The sequence below is a fragment of the Eumetopias jubatus genome, unplaced genomic scaffold, assembly GCF_037043125.1.
Source record: "Eumetopias jubatus isolate StellerSeaLion01/CBP00866 unplaced genomic scaffold, mEumJub1_p1.0 scaffold_1, whole genome shotgun sequence".
Lineage (NCBI taxonomy): Eukaryota > Metazoa > Chordata > Mammalia > Carnivora > Otariidae > Eumetopias > Eumetopias jubatus.
In genome coordinates, this window is record NW_028274807.1 from 81,412,957 (window position 1) to 81,434,516 (window position 21,560).

Below are 21,560 nucleotides of genomic sequence, written 5' to 3' on the forward strand. Positions count from 1 at the left end.
ACAGCAGGCCCCGAGGCCACCAAGTCAAGTGATCTTAGGACTAGAAGAGGCAGACTCCTTTCTGTGGGAGCCGATGTCTGCCTCCCCCCGCCCCAGGCCTCTTCCAGGCAGGGTGACATGGAAGGATGTCACAGTGAATGGTGGGGGCTCTGCTGGAGGCAGGGGGTACCCCCAAAGCAGAGGCACAATGTGGTGTTTGAGGGAGGACCGGGACTCATGTCACCTGTGGTGTGGAGGGCATTTGCCTTCTCTAAACCTGGAGCAAACAGCCTTGCTGGGCGAGCTGCCCCAGGTCCTGGCAACAGCGAGCTCTTTCTCCCTAGCCCCAGGTCTACCACACCTCACACAGCTGCCCTGGGTTCATGGGGGAGCCAACAGGGCAGCCGAAGTGCCGCAGGAAGTCACGGGAGTTGGAGAGAGTGCCCAGCACACGGAAGCGGGCAGGGCTGTGGGGGTCGGTCACCAGCCCCTCGTGAGAGCTCTCGGGTGTGCGGACTGAGCACCACACCTGCGGGCCAGGACAGACATGGGGACATATGGTGTCTAGTGCAGGCAGGGCCCACAGACTGGGCTGCAGCAGAGCCATCCTGGGGACACAAACCACCGCTACCCCAGCCCCTCCGCTCAAGAGGCCTCCAGGACACACCAGCATCTCAGCTACAACCCCTTGCTCTCGGCACCGAGGGAGGGAAATGTGCCCTCCCTCTCAAATTCCTTGAAGGCCTTTCAAAGATGCCCTGGACACTGGGTTGCCAAGGATGGATGCATCTGAGGGGGAGAAGGACGCCCCCCCAGAGGCTGCCTGGGGTAGTGCAAAGTGCCTTGAAGAGACCCTACCTGAGTCCTTGCTCTGCCACTTACTTTATTCCTGGGTAGCCCTGGATGGACCACTTTGTCCACAAGCTTTAGCTGCCTCCTCCAAAGCTACCTCACAGGAATGTGGTGGGGATCAATTCTGTGCCCTACCCGCTGCCCCTCAAGCAGGGCAGCCCTCCCCTTTGGGATCTACAAAAGCCTCCTAAAGAGTTGTCCTTCCTCGGGTCTCCTGGCATGCTTTCATGAGCCCCCACTGAGAAGCTCTGGGCACCAGACCTTCCCAGACCACCTTCCACACCCCACCTTCAGCCCCATTTCCCAGTCCCTTTCCTGCATGCCCCAGACGTCTAATGACATGCCCAGGAGGGAGTGGGAGAGAGGCAGGCCCCAGATCTCCTAGGAGGGCAATACCTGGGCAAATCCCACAAAGAAGAGCTGGTGATTGGTGAGCCCCACAGCTGGCAACCGCTGTTCCTCCCCGTGCTTTCTCAGCCACGCTTTGTAAGCCTGGGGTCAGGCACAGGGGAGGCAAGTCCGTCAGGGCTTGCCCACCACCTCCACCCACTGCCCAACCCCCCCACCATCCCACCTGGGCAGGTGGGCCTCAGCCGCCAGAGGCCGGCCAGGCCACTCACGTTATAGGCAGCCTTAAGCCCCCCGTTGTCAGCGATGTTCTCCCCCAGTGTCTGGCGGCCGTTGAGCCTCTCCCCGTTGACCTGGTACTGGCTGTACTGTTCCTCCATGCAGGCCGTGTGGTTCCGGAAGGCCGCCAGGGACTCGTTCTGCCACCAGGGCCGCAGGTTCCCTTCCTTGTCGTATTCGCGCCCTGAGGGGGGGAGAACTAACCTTTGCACCTCGCCGAGACTAGAGCAGCCTTCCACCAACAGACTCCAGGCTCCCGGGGGCCGCTCCCAATATTCCAAGGCCTTGCAAGAACCACTGGGAATTCTAAGCTGAAGGGGGCAACTAACTCCAGGGGCCTCTACCTTGGTCATCAAAGGCATGTGTCAACTCATGGCCCATTACCACGCCGATGCCACCAAAGTTCAGGGCCCTGGTGGGTGAGGAATGCTGCATGAGGACATGGTGGGGGAACTTCCGGACCCCACCTCCAGCCCTGTGCCCGGCTTCTCCACAGGCCCAGGCCCCAGCACCCAGCCCCTCCTGCCTCAGACACACTTGGGGTGGTTACGGGTGTAGAAGGGGGCCTGTAGAATGCCGGCAGGGAAGACGATTTCATTCTTGGTTGGAAGGTAGTAGGCATTCACTGTCTGGGGGGTCATGCTCCACCTGGGAGAGCAAGAGGGAGAGGCTGAGGCTCCTGAGGCTCCTGACGCCCCTCCCGGCCCAGCAGCCCTGACCTACCTCCTGCAAAGACCGACCTCCTGCAAAGACCTTGTGCTTCTGGTTTGAGATGTCTTGCCACCCCCTTCCCCAGCCCTGGAAATCTCCCCTCCCTCTCCTGCTGCCCCAAGTGTCTACAGCCCCCCATTCTCACTGGTCCCGGCTGGGAGGCTTGCGGAGCTGGTCAGCCATCACCTTAGCAGAGAAATTGTACAAATTCAACATGTTCTGGAAGAAGGAATCTTCAGAGACTTCATACTATGGGAGTGGTGGAAAGCAGAAAGCAAGCAAGACAACATGTTAGAGAAGAGAATAGTCCCAGTTTGGCTGGGACTAATTAGCACCTCTCTGAGCCTCAGTTTTCCTCAATGGCAAAATAAGAGTAAAATATTTAGGAAATAATAAGCGCCAATACTTAAAAGAGTATTTATGTTGCTGGTGCTTTATTGTTTTACATCCTGCCTCCTTCTTTTCTCACAGCAACCCTATGAGGTTGGTACCAGTAGGATCCCCATTTTACAAATGAAGACACTCAGGCCCAGAGAGATTATGTAACTTGTCCCAGGTTACACGGGTAGGTAGGAATAGAACCAGGATTTGTGAACACTGCATTCTACTGCTGCCTAGCCTGCAGCCTGGCACAGAGCCAGCACGTGAACAGCGTCCATTGCCCGCACTTGCCTCTGAAAGGAACCAACAGGCACCTCCTTCCCTTCCAGGGCTTGAGCCCCAATTACTGACCGAGAATAGAGCCCTGCCTCCCACCACCGCAGGGATGAAGTTCAGCACTGGTGAGCCCAGGTACTCACCCCATCATAAACATCATCCAGCTCTTTGGGCTCCAGGATGAAGTCCGGGAAACCAATCATATCATAGATAGCGTCTGCCTGAAGAGACCAGGTTAAGGGTTTCCCCTCCCCAGGCTCCCCCCCAAAAAACTGTACGCTCCACCTCCACCTGAAGATGGCACCCTAACCCTGGCCACGGCTCACTTTCTCCTTGGCTGCCTGGCGGGTCTTCTCATCCATCCAAACCAGCTGCCCCAGGGCCTCCTCAAAGGCAGTCCGGATCTCGCTGATCATCCCCTCAGCCTAGGAGGAAGGGGGCGTAAGCTGGCCTCCCGCTGCACTGATGCATTCTACCCCACACCCGCTTCCCACCCCCCCCCCGCCCCGTCCACCCCAGTGCCCCATCCCTGTCCTTCCAGGGGAGTGTGTGGGAGGGCCCCCAGACTCGAAGTAAAGCTGAGCATCTTGGGAAGATGAGAAGGAAACACCATTTGTGAAAGTACTGAGATGGCGGGTGGCTTTTTCTCTAATTAATAAAAAAATTTAACTGACAATAAGTTAGTTGAATTAATATAATTTAATATAGTGCATTGATTTTTATCTGATTATGGAAGGAAGGCATTAATAGCAGAAAATTTGGGAAATTGAGAAGAGGTGAAGAAGGAAACAGACCACTTATAATCCCATCACTCAGAGATAACTCCTTTTAACATTTTGATTATCTACTTTGAGAGTCTGTTCCTGCCCTGATATACATATATAACATGTAATTATGTTGTGCAACATACAATGGTAGAAACATTAGATTGGCAACAGACCTATCCACAGAGACCTGGTATCTTGTAAACTACTCTCTTTTTTTCACTTAACAATATATCATGAGTTTTAGGCTGCCTCATAATTCACCCTAACCATAATCTTTCTTCCAGTCCCTATGATCAGACATTTCAGCTGTTTTCATTTCTGCCTATTATAAACCACACTGCAAGAAATATCCTTGCAGATAATACTTTAAGCACGCTCATTATCATCTCCCAATAAATAAATACTATTTTCCTAACTCTATAGGCAACATAAACTCATTATAGAACATTTGGAAAAGACAGGGAACTTTAAAAGACAAAAAGAACCCCTCCTAATCCTACCACCCAAAGTAATTACTGTTCACTTATTGATGAATTTCCATTCAGTCCCCCCCCGCCACCACGTGCACACATGAATGAATAGTGGATTTGAACTAACACAAGGACACTAGTTAGAAAAACCTCGAAGACTCACAATTTCCTTGCTTTGCCGGTCAAACGTGGCCTTCACAAAGAGGGAGCCCAAAGCGAAGCCAAGTGCATCGTCTGTGTTGGAGATGCAGGTCTGCCACCTTGGCATGCAGGACTGTAAGGGACAAAGAGCCAGGCCTCCCAGAGATGGCTCTGTTCTCCAGTCTGAGGGCCCTTCTCTTCTCTGTCTCTGGAGCCAGCCCTCTCGGCTCTGAGCAATGGCAACCTGGGCTTGGGGTGCTGCCATCTCTCCCTCAGACTCCAGGGAAAACAAAGGGCAGAACTGAAAAGTGTGTCAACTCCAGCAGCAAAACCTCAGGAGGAATATGTGTGCTGCCCACTCTGTGCTCAGTACTCTCCTCCTCTTAAGTGTCCAAGGGCCCCACTGGGGGCCAGAAGTTTCTTTGCTCAGCCCCACATCCCAGTCTTATAACGAGTCAGTCCCGCATGCCAGAAACCCGCAAGTCACCAGCTTCCTCCATCTCCCTACACCTACATTCAATCTATCACCATGTCTACTACCCCGACTTCTTGGTCCTCTCCCCTATCCCTCCCTTTGCCACTTCCCTTGCCTACAACACTACCACCTCTGGCCCAAAGATTGCAGTCACCTCCTAACTAGACACTCTGGCTCCCCTCATCCCCCTCCCATGTCCCTCCGCTCCATCTTCCATTTAGCTGCCAGAAAGATCATCCAATACATAAATCTGACTGGGTTATTCTGCTTAAAATCATCCCATGGTTCCCCATTGCTGAAAGAATCAAGGCCTGACTCCTTACCAGAGCACTCAGGTCCCTTCATGTCCTGCCCCAGGCCTACCTCACCGCCCTCAGCCTCTAAGTCGGCCTGTTCCCAAGCTCATAACAGAACACATGCTGTTCTTTCTGCCTAGAATGCCCGTCTCCCTTGCTCCCTTGGTGAACTAATTCTTCAAATGTCACCTCTTCATAAAGGACTGTCCTGATGCCTCCCCCTCCCCCAGGTAGGATGTGCTATCCCTTCTTCTGTTCTGTAGCACAAAGGTCTTTCACACAATGTGAGCCCTCATCACCCTAAAATACAATGTGTGTTTACATGTCCACGTCCCCCACTTCACGGGGCATCTTGAAACTAAGAACTACATTTATCCCTCTTCTTAAGCATCACCATCAAAGCTGAGTGCCTCTGCATACAATGCACTGGCGCTTCACTTACATCAGCTCAGTCCTCAAGACAAGCCTGCAAGCTATTCCTATTTCACACACCAGGAAACGGAGAGACCGGGTGACATGCCCAACCAAGGTCCCGTAGGCCAAAACATGAAGGCGCTGGGATGGTAACCCAAGTCATCTTGATTCCTATGCCTATGTGCTCCACACTCTACCATGAGGCCATGGTGCCTGACACACAGGCACATTAGGCTGGACTGGAAGGTGGGGCAGAGTCAGAAATCCCACCTTCTTGGTGCCATAGAGGGTCTCCAGCAGTTTCTCCTGTGCAGACTCAAAGCGGTGGTCCAGGCTCGAGGTTGTCTTCTGCACCAGGTTCCAAATCAGGTAATTGTTCAGGACGCTGGCATCCAGACCAGAATGTAAGGAAAGGGCAGGTGCAGTACCATTTCCACCCCAAATCTGCTCCATGAATGTGCAGGCAACAGAAGTCCTGAGAGGCATATGTAGGAGCTGTCCCAGAATCCCTCTGTCTCGCCCTGGGACCACACACCTGCCTGCAGAAGTCAGCTTGGAGCAAGGTGTGGGAATAAAGAGTGTAAATGGGCCCCCTGAAGCCCCAGCCTAGGGGAACGGCCTGCAGACATTCTCTTTTGATGTCTGGAAGGTCCAAGGCCTTGTCAAATGCTGCTCTGTGTCTGGCTGTGTCAGACCCCATGCCCAGTGCCTGCATGGACCTGCGTGGAGCTCTGAGCCCCACCTCCCACACTTTGGGCTCTTCCCAACCTTGGCTCTGTGTGGTTGATGAGCTCTGACACCTGCTGCAAATAATCCGTCCCATACACCACCACGGGCTCAGAGTCTCCCAGCTCCAGCGGTGACAGCAAGAAAGACAGAAACTCCAGCCAGTCTATGGAGGGCGCCAGGGCCTACAACCAAAAAGAGAAAAAAAAAAAAAAAATCTCAAGCCTCCTTGCCTGTCCTCCTGGCTGCCAGCAGACCCCACCCCCATTGATATGCCAGAGCCTGGGAACACTTCCCATTGCCATGGCAACATCTAGTAGCTGCTTGGTAGCCCCTTCCTGCAATAAACCTTTTTCCAGACCCAAGTGCTCCTCAATCTGGGAGCCCCATCACTTATTATACAAGAAAAACCACCCTATATAATATTCAGCTGGGGCACAGATATTCAAGTATTTTCACAACAGTTGATAAAATCCAACTCCCTTGACACCATCCAGGGTCCCTACATAACTGGTCTCTCCTTCAGAACTCCCCCCACCCCCCGCCTTACCCAGCCTTTCCATCATCCAGCTGAAGGGTTGGTTCCTGGCACAGTAAGGACCCTCCAGGAGATGCTTCCAAATTTCTTTTGATTGTTTTGCGGACATCTTGTACAAACTGTTATAGATTTTTACCATAACCCCTCTGTGCATTCCCTAGGCAACACGAAAGGGGACCAAGGGATGGTCTAGTGAGAGGTGACCTAAACTGGATAGTAACAGAGCAGCTGGGAAGCTCTCAGGAAAGCAAGCAAATGCGGAAAGGACTGGCTGCCTCAGGAAGGCGGCAGGAAGGAGGGCGGGGAGTTCTGCTCCAGGGGCTGGGCCCTGCTGGCTGACTCTGCTCCCTGCCTGCCCCACCTGCAGCTCCACGATGCTCATCTTATGGTAGATCTTCTCCTCGTCCCGCCTCTGGTCCTGGGGCACTGTGATGTTGGCCAGCTGCATCTCCAGCTCTAGCACCTGCCGCATCTGCTCCCGTGTGGAGGCGGGCCGCCCGCCCAGCAACATCCCCAGGTCCTCCATGTAGTCCAGGTAGGCGGTAAGGACCTGGCAAGGCCTGGAGTCATCCTGGGAGCCCAGCAACAGGTCCTGCCCAAGGCTGAGAGGGTCTGTTCTGGCCCCCACCTCTACTTATCACCTCCTCTGCTGACCCTCCTCTCAGAAGCTTTCTTGGACAGTCCTGTTTTGTTTCTGTTATACTGCTTACCACCATCTGCTAGGATCTTGTTTATTTATTTGTGTCCTTACTTATCATCTATTTCCCCAAAGAGAAGGTAAGTTCAGGAGAGCACTGTTGCAAGTTATAGCAGCTTATTCACCCCTCCACCCCTAGGGCCTAGAACGGGGTCTAGCACAGAACAGGTGTCCCGTAAATATTTGTCCGGTGGATGGACCTGCTTCCCAGATTCCTCTGCCTTCTCATTTCCTAAAGCCCTTCTATTTTTTTCAGCACATCGATGACCACATGCCTTCACTTAACAGCTGAGTAGACCCCACAGTGAATTCGGTCCATAGCAGGTTTAATGGCCTTCCATCTCCCATCCAGCCAGGCCTCAACCTTACTGCTTTCTCAGCTCCCTTCTAGTCTCCAAGGGGGAGCAAGGTGCAGAAGAGAAATACTTAATGACCACACGTCTACACATGTATCAGACTTTGCTGGGGCCCTACAGGTAATATATCTTTCTTCCCTCTCATAGCAACTCCATCAAGTGGGTATTAGTCCCACTTTACAGATGAGGAAATGCGCTTGAGAAGGTTACATGACCTGACTCCTACCACAAACTAGCAGGTGGCAGAGTCCGCATGTGGCTCAGGCCTGGCAGTTCCGACCATGGCCCCAGCACTACGTGGGCCCCGTGTGAACTCATGTTGCTTCAGCACCTGCTGGCACTCCAGCTCAGGTGAGGTAGGGGCTGTTTTTCTTTGTTCTCCACCGTAGCCTTCGGCTCTAACATAGCATCTGGCACATAGTAGGTGCTCAATAAATATTTGTTGAATGAAGCGATGAGAACCTGCAAACAGACCCTCAGCACTGCTCAGCACCAGCTCCCTGGGGCCCTCCTCCCAGGGGCCACTACTCACTCTGCCCCTGAAGCCCCACCCTGGGCTCCCTTAACCGCCAAAGGCCATTTCCTCTTCTACTCAATTGAAAAGTTCCAGATCCTTTAGCATCCATCCCCTGTACTTCAAAATTTCTTTCTCCCACCTCTCCTCTTCCTTGCTGCCGGTGTCAGAGAAAGAGATGTGAGGGCCAGCCCCAGTCATCCCAGCTCCCGAGGGGTTGGTTGGCTCAACCCGTCATCCTGACCGTGCCCTGCCACCACCCACCTCACTTATCCCTTTCTCTCCCTGCCTTTAGCTGAAGACTTACGCTGAGACTTTCCTGAACCCTGTTTTACTCCTCAGTTCTTCTCCTATGTGAACCTTTTATGCTGCAGCTTCCCTTAGACGCTGGCCCAGACTTCCTGCCTGAGACAACCAGCAACACACAGAGCTGAACTGAAGCTTTCTCCTGCCGATTCCCAATTGTTGAACCATGTGGTTCTCTCCAGCATTCTCAAAATTCTCTCCTCTCCTGACTCAGGTGATGTTAAACCACACACCTGTTCGTGCCCCTCCTTTTGCATTTCTTTTGGGATAAATGCTAAATCTGATCCACAGTGTCCATGCATAATATGAATCTACATCCCTGCCCCGAAGGACTTGGCCCACCCACCCCCACCCCACTCCCCTCTCTGGTCTGTCAATGGCTTACATGCCCTCCCACCTCAGCGCCTTTGCATACGCTCTTCCCTTTGACTGAACCCCCTCCCTTCATGGCAGCCTGCCCTTATCCCTGGACGAGGCTGGTCCCCTGTGACAGTCTGGGAATGCCGCACTGCCCTCTGGGACAGTCCCAGCAACTGCACACAGGATACACCAAGCCGCTTCATGGCTTCTCCACCACTTCGAGGGCAAAGGCACTGTCTTGTTTACCACATGCCTGGAGGAGGGTCTGGCTGAGAAATGCTCAGTGTTTGAGAACCAAAGAAAGGGCCAATGACTCTCCTGGCAGTGTTACTCCACGGCGGCCTACCTCGCTGGCTCTCTTCCTCCTACTATCCTTAAAAGGCAAGAATCTGCTTCTTTCCCCTCTATATTCTTCTCCTGCTTCTCACTTCTCCCAAGCCTTTGTCTACATTTTTAAGGAGATGCCCCACAAGCCCTCGACTCCCTCCAGCCTCATCCTCTCTCCGGGACTTCACCCAGCTTCCACAGTTGCCTGCTGACCTCCCCAGATAGAAGGCACCCAGGATGCTCACAATCACACATCTAAAATGAGTGGCTCCCACTCCCTGAGTGTCTGCATAAGCTTGTGTCCCCTCTTTCCCAGATAGACACCATAGGAGGTAAATGCTATGATCCCCATTTTACAGATGAAGAAACAGCTTCACCTTGCACCAAGCCACAGGGCTGGGATCGAAATCAAGGTCTGACCCCAGAGTCTGCCCTGTTCCTGTGACGTCACACTGTCTCCTCTTCCCCAGTGTGCTCTGAGCCGGTTCTTCCTCCAGGCACCCCTGGTTCTCCAAGGACTCCTCCACTCCACCATCGCTCCAGCTTCCAGCCTCATCTGTCTTTATCTCTTCCTCCTACTCCTCTCTTTGAACACCCAGTAACCCACAATTCATGATTTGCCCTTGGTTATGTCTCTTGCATCCCCCCCTTCCTAATATTCCCTCTGCCACTTCCCACATCTGGGCCCTTACAGGCTCAGAGCCTAGAGTACCACTGCCTTAACTCATCTCCAGGCTCCCTCTCTTGCATCTACTTGTCACATCTACCTGTCACTCCAGGCTCCCTCTCTTGCATCTACAAGCACTGCTTACTGGGTTGCTCCCTTCCTGCTCTGGAACATGCAACAGCTCTCAGAGGCCTATGAAATAAAACTCAGTGTTTTATTGTATAGGATTCCAGGTCCCCTCCACAGCTCATTCCTACCCACCTGTCCAGCCTGTCATCTGCTTGGAGCTCTACATTTTGCCAAACTGGACCCCTTCTCGTGGTCCAAACATGCCTTAGCTGTATCTTTCTTCAAGACTTTGTTTAAACTCTTCTCATTACCCAGCATGCCCTCACCCGCTCTTAGATATTCTACGCGGCCCGGCTCAGATGCAATCTCATCAGGAAACCTCTGACTACCTGAGTCTCTCCTGAAGCCTAGAGACCCCTTTGAAGCTCATTCTCAGCTATCTAGGTCCATGAACCCATCTACACTGCAAGCTTTTTGGGGCAGTGGCTCCAGAGGTACATCTCAGAATTCCCCCATTGCACCTGGCACACGGTAGGTGCCTACAAAATGTGGTCCTAGAAGAATAAGGGGAAGGAAAGAAAGAAGGGGAGAAGGAATGGAAGGGAAGGAGGGAAGGAGGGAAGGAAAGAGAGAAGGGTGAGAAGGAAGGCTGGGAGGGAGAGAGGGAGGAAATGAGGGAAGAGTGAAGAGATAAAGAAGGAAGGAAGGGTAGTTGGCTCACTAGGTGACAGGACAGGCTCACCTTCCCCACTATGACTCTGGGCAAAGGAAAAGTAAACAAGCGTCAGCCCAGCTCAATAGAGGGGTGGGGTTGGGTGTTCTGAGGATGCTCCTTACTTTCTCATTGGCGGTCCTGTTTAGGTAGTAATCTCGAGAGGGGAGAAAGAGCCCAGATTGGTCCACCTGCAATAGCAAGTCATGGGAGTGAGCCTTCCCCCAACACACACCTGGTCTCCTGTACAGGGGTGGGGGATGGAGCCACCCCAGCCTGCCTGTCATAGGGGAGGAGAGTCTGGGCTCAGCAAAAGGTCTATAAGTTCCCCCCAACCCTTCTCCAGACTGGTACCTGGATAACATTGCTGTTAGAACTCTTGGAGTCGGCACTGACGTAGACAGTGAAGAAGGGGGTGGCCCTGTAGGTCCCTGCTACTGCCTTCAGCACTTCCATGAAGTTGTCCTGGTCCCAGGGCCCCGTAATGTTCCAACCACCAATCTGAGTAGAGACCATAGTGGAAACTATAGCACAGGGGCCCCCAAAACTTTCTGGGGCCACATCCTCTCCCAAGACCTATCTTGACCTCCCCCAGGGGTCCCACCTTGTCAATGAGGTCTCGCAGCGGCTGGGCTCCCAGTTCCTCGATGCGCTCCACCTGCAGGCAGGATAGGTAGAAACGCTGTGTCTTCTGCTCAGCTTCGCTGCTGGAGTTGAAGGTGGCATTTTCTGTGGGGTAGGACACAGGTCCAGTTGGCAACTATGCTAACTGCTGAGAGGGGTCCTGGGCCCTTGCTTGGTCCTTCTCCTTGCCTTGTGAAGGCTCAGCCCTCCTAAAGTAGACCCAGGAAGACTGTCTGAAACAGCAAAGTGACTTCCTCTCCCCTGTCCATGGAAACCCTCAAAGACTCTAAGCACCACAGACTCCCTGGTGCCTACCACACCTCAGCAGTGATCCAAGCAGAGTGCAGAGGACAGTCCCTTCTTTATATACTCAAAGATCTGTCCCCTCAAACCCATCTCCACCTCTCAGGATCCCCCTGCTCTCTGCATCCCCCACCCGAGGAGAGTTTGCAGTCATCCACTTATTCATTCAGTCACGGACATTTATTGAGTACCTAAATGCAAAGCCCTGTTCCAGGTGTGAGTTTTACTTGGCACAGTGCCTCCCCGACAGCTCCACTCACCAAGCAGGTGCTTCAGTATGGCCTGGTTCTGGTCCCAGAGGCTGTTGAAGGTGTTCCAGCGAGAACGCCCATCAGGCAGAGGATTTCTCTGAATCCAGCCTCCACAGGAAAACTGGTAAAAGTCCTCACAGGGACTCACCCCACGGTCCAGAGACTCCAGGATTTTTCCAGCCACTCGAATGCAGGCCTCTGTGAGGCAGGTGCTATGGGATGGGTCTGTGGCAGGGGACATGGTGGGGGTGGGGGTAGGGGACTGTCAGTGAGTCTGGGAAAGGCAAATGCTTTGGGAAGGGCCATGACAACAAGAAGGTTGGGAGGAGAGAGAAAAGCTGGGGAAAGACTGGCCTGACCAGAAAAAAACCTTAGTGGCCCTTGAGCCCCTGGACACCCCCACCCCCACAGCTAGGAGGGCTGGTGACAGGTGTGGGCCCACCTACCTTTGTGGTACTGGACCCCCAGGGCCACCAAGCAGCCCAGGAGCAGTGCAGCCAGCAGCAGAGAGACAGCTGCTAAGACCAGCTCCAGTGGGGTGTGGGAGCCCAAGAAGTCTCTTGTCCTCTTCCGGAATCCCACCTGGGGAACACAAGGTGTCAGTGAGCTAGCAAGCTGCCGGTGGGAATCCAAGATCACAGAAGTCCTCCCAAAGGGTGAAGACACAGGCAGTTTCCAGAGCCATGGAGCAAAGACGTTAAAGGGGTTGACTTTGGGCACAGGGGCAATGAGGCGGTCTGAGCTGAGTCCTGAGCCCGCTTTGTGCAACGTCATGGCTTAGAGTCGCCTCACCATAGTTCTAGCGCAGAGGCCAGAGATGAAGCTGAGGTGGGGGCAGGTGACCCTCCAGGTCAGCCCAGAGCTCCTGGGTCTGCCAGGCGTCACGTCAGGGCTGGGGCCTGGTGAGAAAGGGGGAACCCCCTTGCCCACCTCCACAGCGTCCGGGGAGGCCCCGCCCTCTACGGGGGTCTCCGGTGCGTCTTCCTCCCGCAGCGTGGTCCGTTTGTACTCCACCATCTGCCAGACAGTCGGGGGCGCCAACCGGGGTCAGGCAGAGAGGGCCCTTTGCCCACGGCCCTGCCCCAGTGCCCCTGGCCTGGCCGGGCCCCCTCCTGTCTGCAGGGAGGAGCCCCCCTCGCTCCTGCCGGGCTCTCCGGCCCGGGGCCCCTCCGACCCGCGCCCCCTCCGGCACGCAGCCCCTTCTCGGCCAGCCCGAGTCCCTGCCGACGCCTCCTGCCCCCTCGGCCGCAAGCCCTCCATGCAGTCCTCTCCCCGGAGCCCGGGGCCCCCACTCACGTTGCCGCCGCCGCCCAGCTCCTGCAGCGCGACGTTCATGGTGGAGTAGGGGCTGGCGGCACCTTAGAGCTCCCGGCGGCTGGCCCTTGCCCAGGCCGCGGCCTCGGCCCCCGGCCCGGTCTCGCCGCCGCCCGCCATCAGGTCGCTGCCGCAGCCCCTCGCTCCGCCGCCGCCGCCACCCCCGCCTGCCCGAGCCCCCTCCCGCCGCGGCGCCGCGCCTGGGGGTGGGGGGTAACGTGGGGGGAGGAGCGCGCCGGACGCGGCCCGCCACCCGCCCTGTGCCCGGGCGTCGCTCTGGTGCCCGCGGCCGCCCTCCGGTGACGCCCGGACCCCTGTCCTCTTCAGGATTAGCCTGCCCCCCTCCTGGCATCACCCTCTTGCAAGCCACCCGTAATTTCCATGCCTTTGACCCAGGCCCAACCCCTGGTGGTATTTCATGGCCCCATTCCCCACATTGCAGGCCCTCCCCATCCCCCTTAAACACCTTTAGGAAATGATGCTTTCGGGAGGAACATCTGCCCGCAGCAGTCCACACAGCCCCTCTTCAGCCAGCACATGAAGAGCAGCACACGGGGGTCGACCCACATACAGGGTGTCCACACAGTATCTACCCAGAGAGCACACAGACCCAAAGTACACAGGCAGGCACTCAGCCCAACACATGGTCCGCACACACACAAGACACACACACAGTGTACATACACACTGCACACTCACCTTCTGTACCTCTTCGAGGCATCCCGAGCCAACACACGAACTACACTGTCCTTCTGTACGTACACACAGCCCACGCGGACAGCACACACATAACCCACACTCTGACTACTCTTCCCGTTGCTTCCAGACTGCACTTTTACTCCCCGAGATAATCGTTGTCATCAGATCATCTCACAAAGGGAGGGTTACAGATGGTGACAAATTGGCAGGGAAAAAAACAGCCATGCACGAATATTTAAAGAAAAGACGTGCTAACACTTCTAACTTGAGGAAAGCAAACCATTTTATTTGGGAGGTTTACAAGAAAAAAAAAAAAACCAAGCAATATTGAACTGAAAGGCAATAGTGTGGCGTGTCCATGCCTCTGCCATCTGCCTTCCATATTGTCATTCCTTAATCAGGCCTGGTGGTGTTGCAGTCAGCTGCACTGAAAGAGTGCCTAGTGGGTTTTTTTGCCACAGTTTTTTTAAAAAGTGCCTCATCCTCCTCCCCCTTCCCCCAACAGAGTACATGAGTTTGACCTGAGAAGGCTCAGAATGGTGGCAAATCCATAATCCATTTCTCGACACTCACCTCAGTCCTCAGCTTGCTGCATGAGGTTCTAATATGGGCTGCTCTTATGGCTGGGAAGGCGGGTGGATGATGAATTGATCAGGCTGAGAATGTTGGATCGCTTTCTTTGGCATTTACACACACACACACACACACACACACACACACACTGCCAATTTCATGTTCTCAAATAGGAGAGAGTGTAGTGTTATAGGTAGGATGAAGGAGTCTGGATTCACACTCAATGTCATCACTTGTAAAATTGAAATGAGAATAGTACCCATGTCAAAAGACACTGTCTGGCATGTAAAGGGCACTCAATGTGTGAGCTGCTATTTTTGTGTTACTGTTGTTAAAATCCTATGGATAGAAATGAGAATTTTAATGTGGAAGGAAGGCTGTTCTATTCCTCCAGGTAGATGGGTTCTAGGTTAATTAGGGGTTCCCTAGTCAAGAAGCTTTCACATTCAGCCATACTGGGGTCTGCAGCAGCAAGGCCTTGGAATATCCACTTGGGACAGTTTTCTGAAGTTGTTCTTGTTCACTCTGATGACAGTGTGGTATCACAGCACTCACCTCTTTCCCTTATCACCCCCAAAGCTGGATGAAGGGGAACATGGCAGCAGGGGCAGTCTGGTCCATGGGAAATTCCACCATGGCATGACCATGTGAGTGTAACCAAAGCTACTATATAAGAACTTCCTGGCAACAGGCTCCTTAGAATTAGTCGTGTGGCTCCATGCCACAATGGAAATAGCAAGCTTTTATAGCACTTTAGTATGTGCCAGCCACTGTTGTAAGTCCTTTACATCTAGGTACTCTTTTACCCTCACGGCAATTATGAAGCCATTTTACGGATGAGGAAACTGAGGCATAGAGAGACTAAGAGTCACACGGTTAGTAAGTAGCAGAGCTGGGATTCAAACCCAGGCATTCTGGCTGCTTTCTGGAGAGCACTTTGGCAACAGGAATCAAAAGGAGGATATACTTCCTCCCAACATTAGTTGTTGGTCTTCTTTCACATTTCCTCTGCAAGGGTAAGGGGAAACACATCAGTTTTCAAGCCAGACAGAACTGGACTCAAATCTTGATCAGCTGTATGATCTTTATCAAGTTACTTGAAAGCTCAGACCCTTAATTTTCTCCATCTGTAAAATGGGAACAGTCATCGGTGTCTCAGAGAGTTGCTGTGACAATTACATGCAGCCACTTAGGAGAGAGCCTGGCACCTAGTTTTACAGTGCTCTCAGTTTCACCAGGCTTGCCCTAAATGCACACTTCCTTTCCATGTCTCTTTCCTGATTCAAATCATTTATCAGGCTCATAACTATTCCTGATTACATGTTAAATACCCTAGTATGAGAGGCTTGGAGGTTGCTCTATTCTATAATTCTATTTTCTTTCCTCTATGTTTAACACCTTTGTCTCTTTTTCCCTCTCTCGTTCTATTATTTTTTTCCTATCTTTTCTGCTCTTCTTTTCATATTCCTAAAATAATCTTTCTTTTGGTCTTTTTTTTTCCCCTTCTAAATTGATTTTGAATTGAGAGGAAATGGACAACAGTTTATATGCTAAACTTACAAGGACAATGTAGTCATCAAGATAACAAGACACATTAATGTCCAGTATTGACAAAGATGGGAAATATGGGCACTCTCTAGATTGTTGGTAGTTTATAAATTGATATGACTTTTTTGGCAATATGAGTCAAAGGGTGTAAGTGTGGGCACCTGGGTAGCTCAGTTGGTTAAACGTCTGCCTTTGGCTCAGGTCATGATCCCAGGGTCACTGGATGAGTCCCACATCAGGCTCCCTGCTCCACAGGAAGTCTGCTTCTCCCTCTGCCCCTCGCCCCACTCGTTCTCTCAATCTCTTGCTCTCTCTCTCTCAAATAAATCAATAAAATCTTTTTTTTTAAAGGTGTAAGTGTATATACTCTGAACCAGAAAGTCTAATTCTGGGAAATTGTTCCAGGAAATAAGCATTATCTATAGGATGTTTGTATTAGTTAGTTTTTGCTGCAGAACAAACCTCCCCAAACTTTGTGGCTTAAAATAGCAAACAATTATTATTTCTTATGTACTTCAGGTTGATTGGATGGTTCTTCGGTTCCACGTCAGCTCAGCAAGAGCTGGATGGTATAGCTGAATGGCCTCACTGTCATGTTTGGGCCTCATTTGGGATGACTGGGCCCTGGCTCTATGTGGTGTCTCCTCTAGTAGTCTAGCCCAGCCTCCTTCATAGGGTGGTCTAAGGATTCCCAGAAACAAAAAAACAGGGCAAGCCCCAGTATGTAAACGGTTTTCAAGCCTCTGCCTGTCCCACATATCCTAATGTCCTGATTGGGCAAAACAAGTCAGATGGTCAAGCCCGGATTCAGGGAGGGAGAAATAGAATTTACTACTTGATTGGAGGAGCTACAAAATATTGGGACCATTTTTTCCCTACAAGATTTATTCATCACAGCTCGGTCTGTAATAACAACAAAAACAAACAGGGGCACCCGGGTGGCTCAGTCGGTTAAACAACTGATTCTTGATTTCAGCTCAGGTCATGATCTCAGGGTCCTGGGAAGGAGCCCCACTTCAGGGCCCCGCTTCAGGCTCTGCACTCAGTAGGGAGTCTGCTTGAGGATTCTCTCCCTCTCCCTTTGCCCCTCCCCCAGGTCTCTCTCTCTAAAATAAATAAATAAATCTTTAAACAAACAAAAAGATTAGAGGACTAGAAAAAAAAAGAGTAGAGGTCTTGTTGAATAAATCAAACAGCCATACAATGGGATAACAATGTAACATTTACAAAGGATGGAAAGGAAGAGTTAATGCTCTGGGAAAATGTTCTCTGTATAGAATTAAATGGGGGAGTAAAAGGGTTACAAAATCTCATTTTTGTGAAGCAAAAATGTATAAAAGCCCAGATTTTAAAAAAGAGATCGGAAGGACAGCAACAAAATGTTAACATATCTAATGATGAGATTACTTTTAATTTCTTCCTTATGCTTTCCTGAATATATAGCTAAAAATTCTATTGTCTTGCACGTACCTAAGGACTTTACATATGTTAATTTACTTAATCCTCACAATGACCCAATAAGATATAGTCTAGCAGTATCATTGTCCCTATTTTACAGATGAGGAACCTAAGACACAGGGAAGCTTACCAACATACCCAACATCACACATCAGGTAGAAGGCAGGTCCTTGATTTGATTCTAAATTCCATGCTCTTAACTAGTATTCTTTCTTCTAAGTCAAGTGACTTGTCTGGGACCAGAGTGTGATGTTTGGTAAATGGACTATATCATTGGTTTTAAACCTTTAAAAAAATCATCAAAAACTTTTTATTGCAAAAGTAATATACTCCATTAAGTATATGGAATAAAAAGATGAAATTCCACCTGTGAGGATCCCAGTACCATCCTCAGAGAAAACCATTATTAGCAGCTGAGTATGTATCCTTCTAGATCTTTCTTTTATATGCATTTACATACCTAAACACACAGTGTGTATGTGTGTGTGTGTGTGTGTGTGTGTGTAGGTGTGTATGCATAAATGTGTGTGTATACTTTTTCCCCCATATATGAAATCACACTCTACAGTCATTATTTGGTGACATTTTGGCAGGCTTTGGAGATCTTACCATGTCAATCCACACAGATCTGCCTTATTCTTTTTTGTGATTTATCAGCCTCTGCTAAATAGAATGAGTCCCAGAAATACCCTCCTGGTATGGACTTCCTTCAACAGGGTGAGAGCAAAGGGCCCCAGAGTTTAAGGAAGGAGAAACATAGTCACCAGAGATGTAAAAAGATGAACCTAAAATATTTGTAACAGGTTGCATTTGTTCCCTAGGATTGCTGTAACAAAGTACCACAAACTGAATAGCTTAAAACAACAGAAACTTATTCTCTCACAGTTCTGGAGGTGAAACGTCCAAATAAAAGTATGGGCAAGGGCGCCTGGGTGGCTCAGTTGGTTAAGCGGCTGCCTTCGGCTCAGGTCATGATCCTGGAGTCCCGGGATCGAGTCCCGCGTCGGGCTCCCCGCTCTGCGGGGAGTCTGCTTCTCCCTCTGGCCCTCCCTCTCTCATGCTCTCTCTCTACCATTCTCTCTCTCTCTCTCAATAAATAAATAAAAATCTTAAAAAAAAAGTATGGGCAAGACCATACGCCCTAGGAAGGTTCTAGGGAAGAACCTTTCCTTGTCTCTTCCAGCTTCTTGTGGATCCCAGCAATCCTTGGCGTTCCTTGGCTTGTAGGAACTCCTATCTCCCCTTACTCACATAGCCTTCTTCCCTGGGTGTATGAGTCTTTGTGCATCTGTCCTCTTATAAAAACATCAGTGACTAGATTCAGGACCCACTCTAATCCAGTATGACCTCATCTTAATTTAACTAATTACATCTGCAAAGACCCTATTTCCAAATAAGGTTACATTCTGAGGTTCCAGGTGGATGTAAATTTTAGGGGGCCCCTATTCAACCTACTACACAGGCCTAAAGTTTCCACCTGAATAAAAGTGCTATTATTACTCAAGTGTCAAAAAGCATAGTATTCTGTTTAGAACATACAGATCAAGTCCACTAGGTTTTGAGAGACTTTCAGTTGAGAAATTCAATGCACTGTCACAAAAATCCAAACAAACGTAATTTCATTTTAGCTGTGAAAATGAATTTTCATCTCATGGACAGTGATGCAGAACTTCAGAATTTTAAGTAGAGGATCACAATTTAAAGAACACCCCCCCCCCCCGCATTTTTACAACATAGCTGTAGCTTATATCATTCTGTATCTTTACAATTTTGTACTTAGGTCTTTTGCTTTAATCATGATCTACCACACACAACAGGGACAGGAATAAGATTATTTAAGAAGGAGCTAACCAAATGAATTCCAAGTTCAACGGTTATTTCTCCAATCTTTTCATTCTGGGAGTAGACAAGAGAAAAATTTCAGTTCCCCACCAGCGCTCTCATCTCATCCTTGGCAAGAACTCTCATGGTCCCTTTAGCACTTTTAGTGAGGGACAGCTCATCACCTCCTGAGACAATCCACTTCATGTCAGGACAACAATTTCATCTACAAAACTGTCCTTAATGTAGGTTCTATCATCTCTAATGCTTCAGACTAGAAAACGGAGGCTCGGAGAGGTATGCATATTATGCAAACGGATGAGGAAAAGCTTGGAGGGATATCTATCAAAGGTTTCATGCAAGTTTCTATATTTTCCTAAAATGTTACAAGTGAACATGAATGAATTTTTTTTAAGATTTTATCTTTAAGTAATCTTTACACCCCAAGTAGGGCTTGAACCTACAACCCAAGATCAAGAGCGGCACACTCCACTGACTGAGCCAGCCAGGCACCCCTAAATGAATGTACTTTTTAAAACTATAATTATGGGGCTTTCAGTTCAAGGTCATACAGAAAGTGGCAGAGCCAGGATTGGAACCCATTTCTAGATAACCTCTAGTGGGGGTAGAATTTTCTGGACTTTCTCCTAGTGACCCTGAGCTTCAGCATCTCTTGTCCCTCCAGATCTCAGGGCTCCTTTCATTCCAGCTGGGCCTCCAGGTTTGGCGCTCATCCCAGAGAGAAGGATGCAGCTGAGGAGGACTTGATAGGGATGGGCCTCTAGGTCTGAGGCCTTGAGTGAATCTTGCACAGACGTATTCTCTGGCACTACTCCCGTCGCCAATCCTGGTCCCTGAGGGCAGCCACCATGGCATTAGCCTCTGCATCCCTGGGACTAACACTTGGTGAGAAATTGGAGGAAGGAGACCCAGCACCAGGCAGCTTCACTAACTGTGAGATTTGAAGGGAAGGAGGTAAAGCGCTTCAGGGACAGTAGAGACCCCCTCAGCCTCGGGTATGGAGTGAATGTACGGGAGGCTTATTATCCTAATCGTTGCTGTCGTCAGCTACGCCAAGTGTGGGACCTCCCCCCACCCCCAAGGCCAGTGATTGCGCCAGAGCCCCTGCGCGCTAGCAAGCAGGTGACGCGGCTGCTGACGGCCCGCTGGGGGTAGGGGAGAGAGAACGCTTTCCCGTCTGTGCAGCGGGAACTGTCACGTGACCCCCCACAACGCGGGCAGACGTACCCTCTGTCCCTCGTCTTCTACCTCCGGATACCCACGGGCGCGCGCCGCGTCCTCAGGCGCTCCGGGCTTCCCCGCGTCACCTGCAGCCAGGGCGCCCGCCGCGACGCCACCATTCATTCTTTTTACACAGCGCGCGCCGCGCGAACCTCCAGGGCCAGGAGAACTGCGGTGCACGGGAGGCGCTTTGAGCTCGAGTTTCGGCGCCAGCAGCAGGGGTGGGGGGTCTGCCCTGGTGCGCGCGCGTCGGCCCAATTACCGAGATTCCTCCTAGGAGAGACCGAAATACACAGACTCAGGAGATGGTTACAGTGGCAAGTAGGTACGGGGGCCAAGCATGGAGACATACAGAAAGGTAGAGACATTCCTAAGAAACAGAAGTAGACAGAGACTGTGACACAAAGAGATACGGGGCGCAGAAACAGATACAGACACAGAGAGCTAGACTGATACATAGATAGGCAGACAGACACAGACCGGCAAAGAAACACTCCAGATAAACAGTTAAGACCCAAAGACCAATCCGACACAAACGCGCCAACCGCGGTGACACCAACCCCCCGCCTGAGCTATTCTCGCATCCGCGGGTTCGCCACAGTCCAGCACACCTAAGCGGTATGGGACCCTCCCCCCCCAGCTTATTTCCGGAGTCCCCCCTTTCGAATGCTGTCCAGACTCCAGGCTTCTGGCCCCGCCCCACCCCCCAATTCCCAGTTCCCCTTCCTCGCCTCTAGAAGACTACTTGCCTGACCCTCCTCCCGCCCCTCGGGGGCCGGTCTCCCTCCCGCCAACCCCCCCTCCCACCCCCCAGTCCCGCCTCTCCCAGCCAGATCCTGCACCCGTTGGCCCGTACAATTCGTCCAGCCGCCTCTCCCGCCTAGTGCAGGACCCTCCCATTAACGCTCCCAGCCCTCGGTTGAGTGCGGGGCGCGCTCCTGTTCCCCGCCCCCCTGCCCCGCCTCTCTCCCCCGGCCGGTGTCCGCTCCACCTCCACCGCGCCCCGCCTGCCGCGCTCTGCGGCAGTCGGGCGCTCATCGTCATTCCGCTCTTGCCGCCGCCGCCA

At 51.7% G+C, this 21,560-nt stretch overlaps 1 protein-coding gene across 6 annotated transcripts in view; it reads right to left on the reverse strand.

Annotated features, from left to right (window-relative positions):
- Positions 1–331: 331 nt before the first annotated feature.
- The window catches only part of ECE2 (endothelin converting enzyme 2), a 30,473-nt gene continuing 9,244 nt past the window's right edge, over positions 332–21,560 (reverse strand). Inside the window, exons 1-19 of one of the 6 annotated variants that reach the window (XM_028101186.1) lie at positions 13,136–13,174; positions 12,770–12,856; positions 12,286–12,421; positions 11,849–12,064; positions 11,266–11,390; positions 11,016–11,162; positions 10,787–10,852; positions 7,015–7,203; positions 6,158–6,300; positions 5,660–5,774; positions 4,227–4,337; positions 3,153–3,251; positions 2,970–3,047; positions 2,315–2,418; positions 1,996–2,106; positions 1,803–1,870; positions 1,452–1,642; positions 1,228–1,323; positions 332–508 (exon numbers count right to left, since the gene is read on the reverse strand). In XM_028101186.1, the coding sequence (XP_027956987.1) occupies positions 332–508; positions 1,228–1,323; positions 1,452–1,642; positions 1,803–1,870; positions 1,996–2,106; positions 2,315–2,418; positions 2,970–3,047; positions 3,153–3,251; positions 4,227–4,337; positions 5,660–5,774; positions 6,158–6,300; positions 7,015–7,203; positions 10,787–10,852; positions 11,016–11,162; positions 11,266–11,390; positions 11,849–12,064; positions 12,286–12,421; positions 12,770–12,856; positions 13,136–13,174 (2,298 nt within the window). Of the gene's footprint in view, positions 509–1,227; positions 1,324–1,451; positions 1,643–1,802; positions 1,871–1,995; positions 2,107–2,314; positions 2,419–2,969; positions 3,048–3,152; positions 3,252–4,226; positions 4,434–5,659; positions 5,775–6,157; positions 6,301–7,014; positions 7,204–10,786; positions 10,853–11,015; positions 11,163–11,265; positions 11,391–11,848; positions 12,065–12,285; positions 12,422–12,631; positions 12,857–13,135; positions 13,175–21,560 lie in introns of those variants that run through there. The other 5 variants (XM_088025194.1, XM_028101185.1, XM_088025190.1 and 2 more) reach the window with 5 other exon arrangements.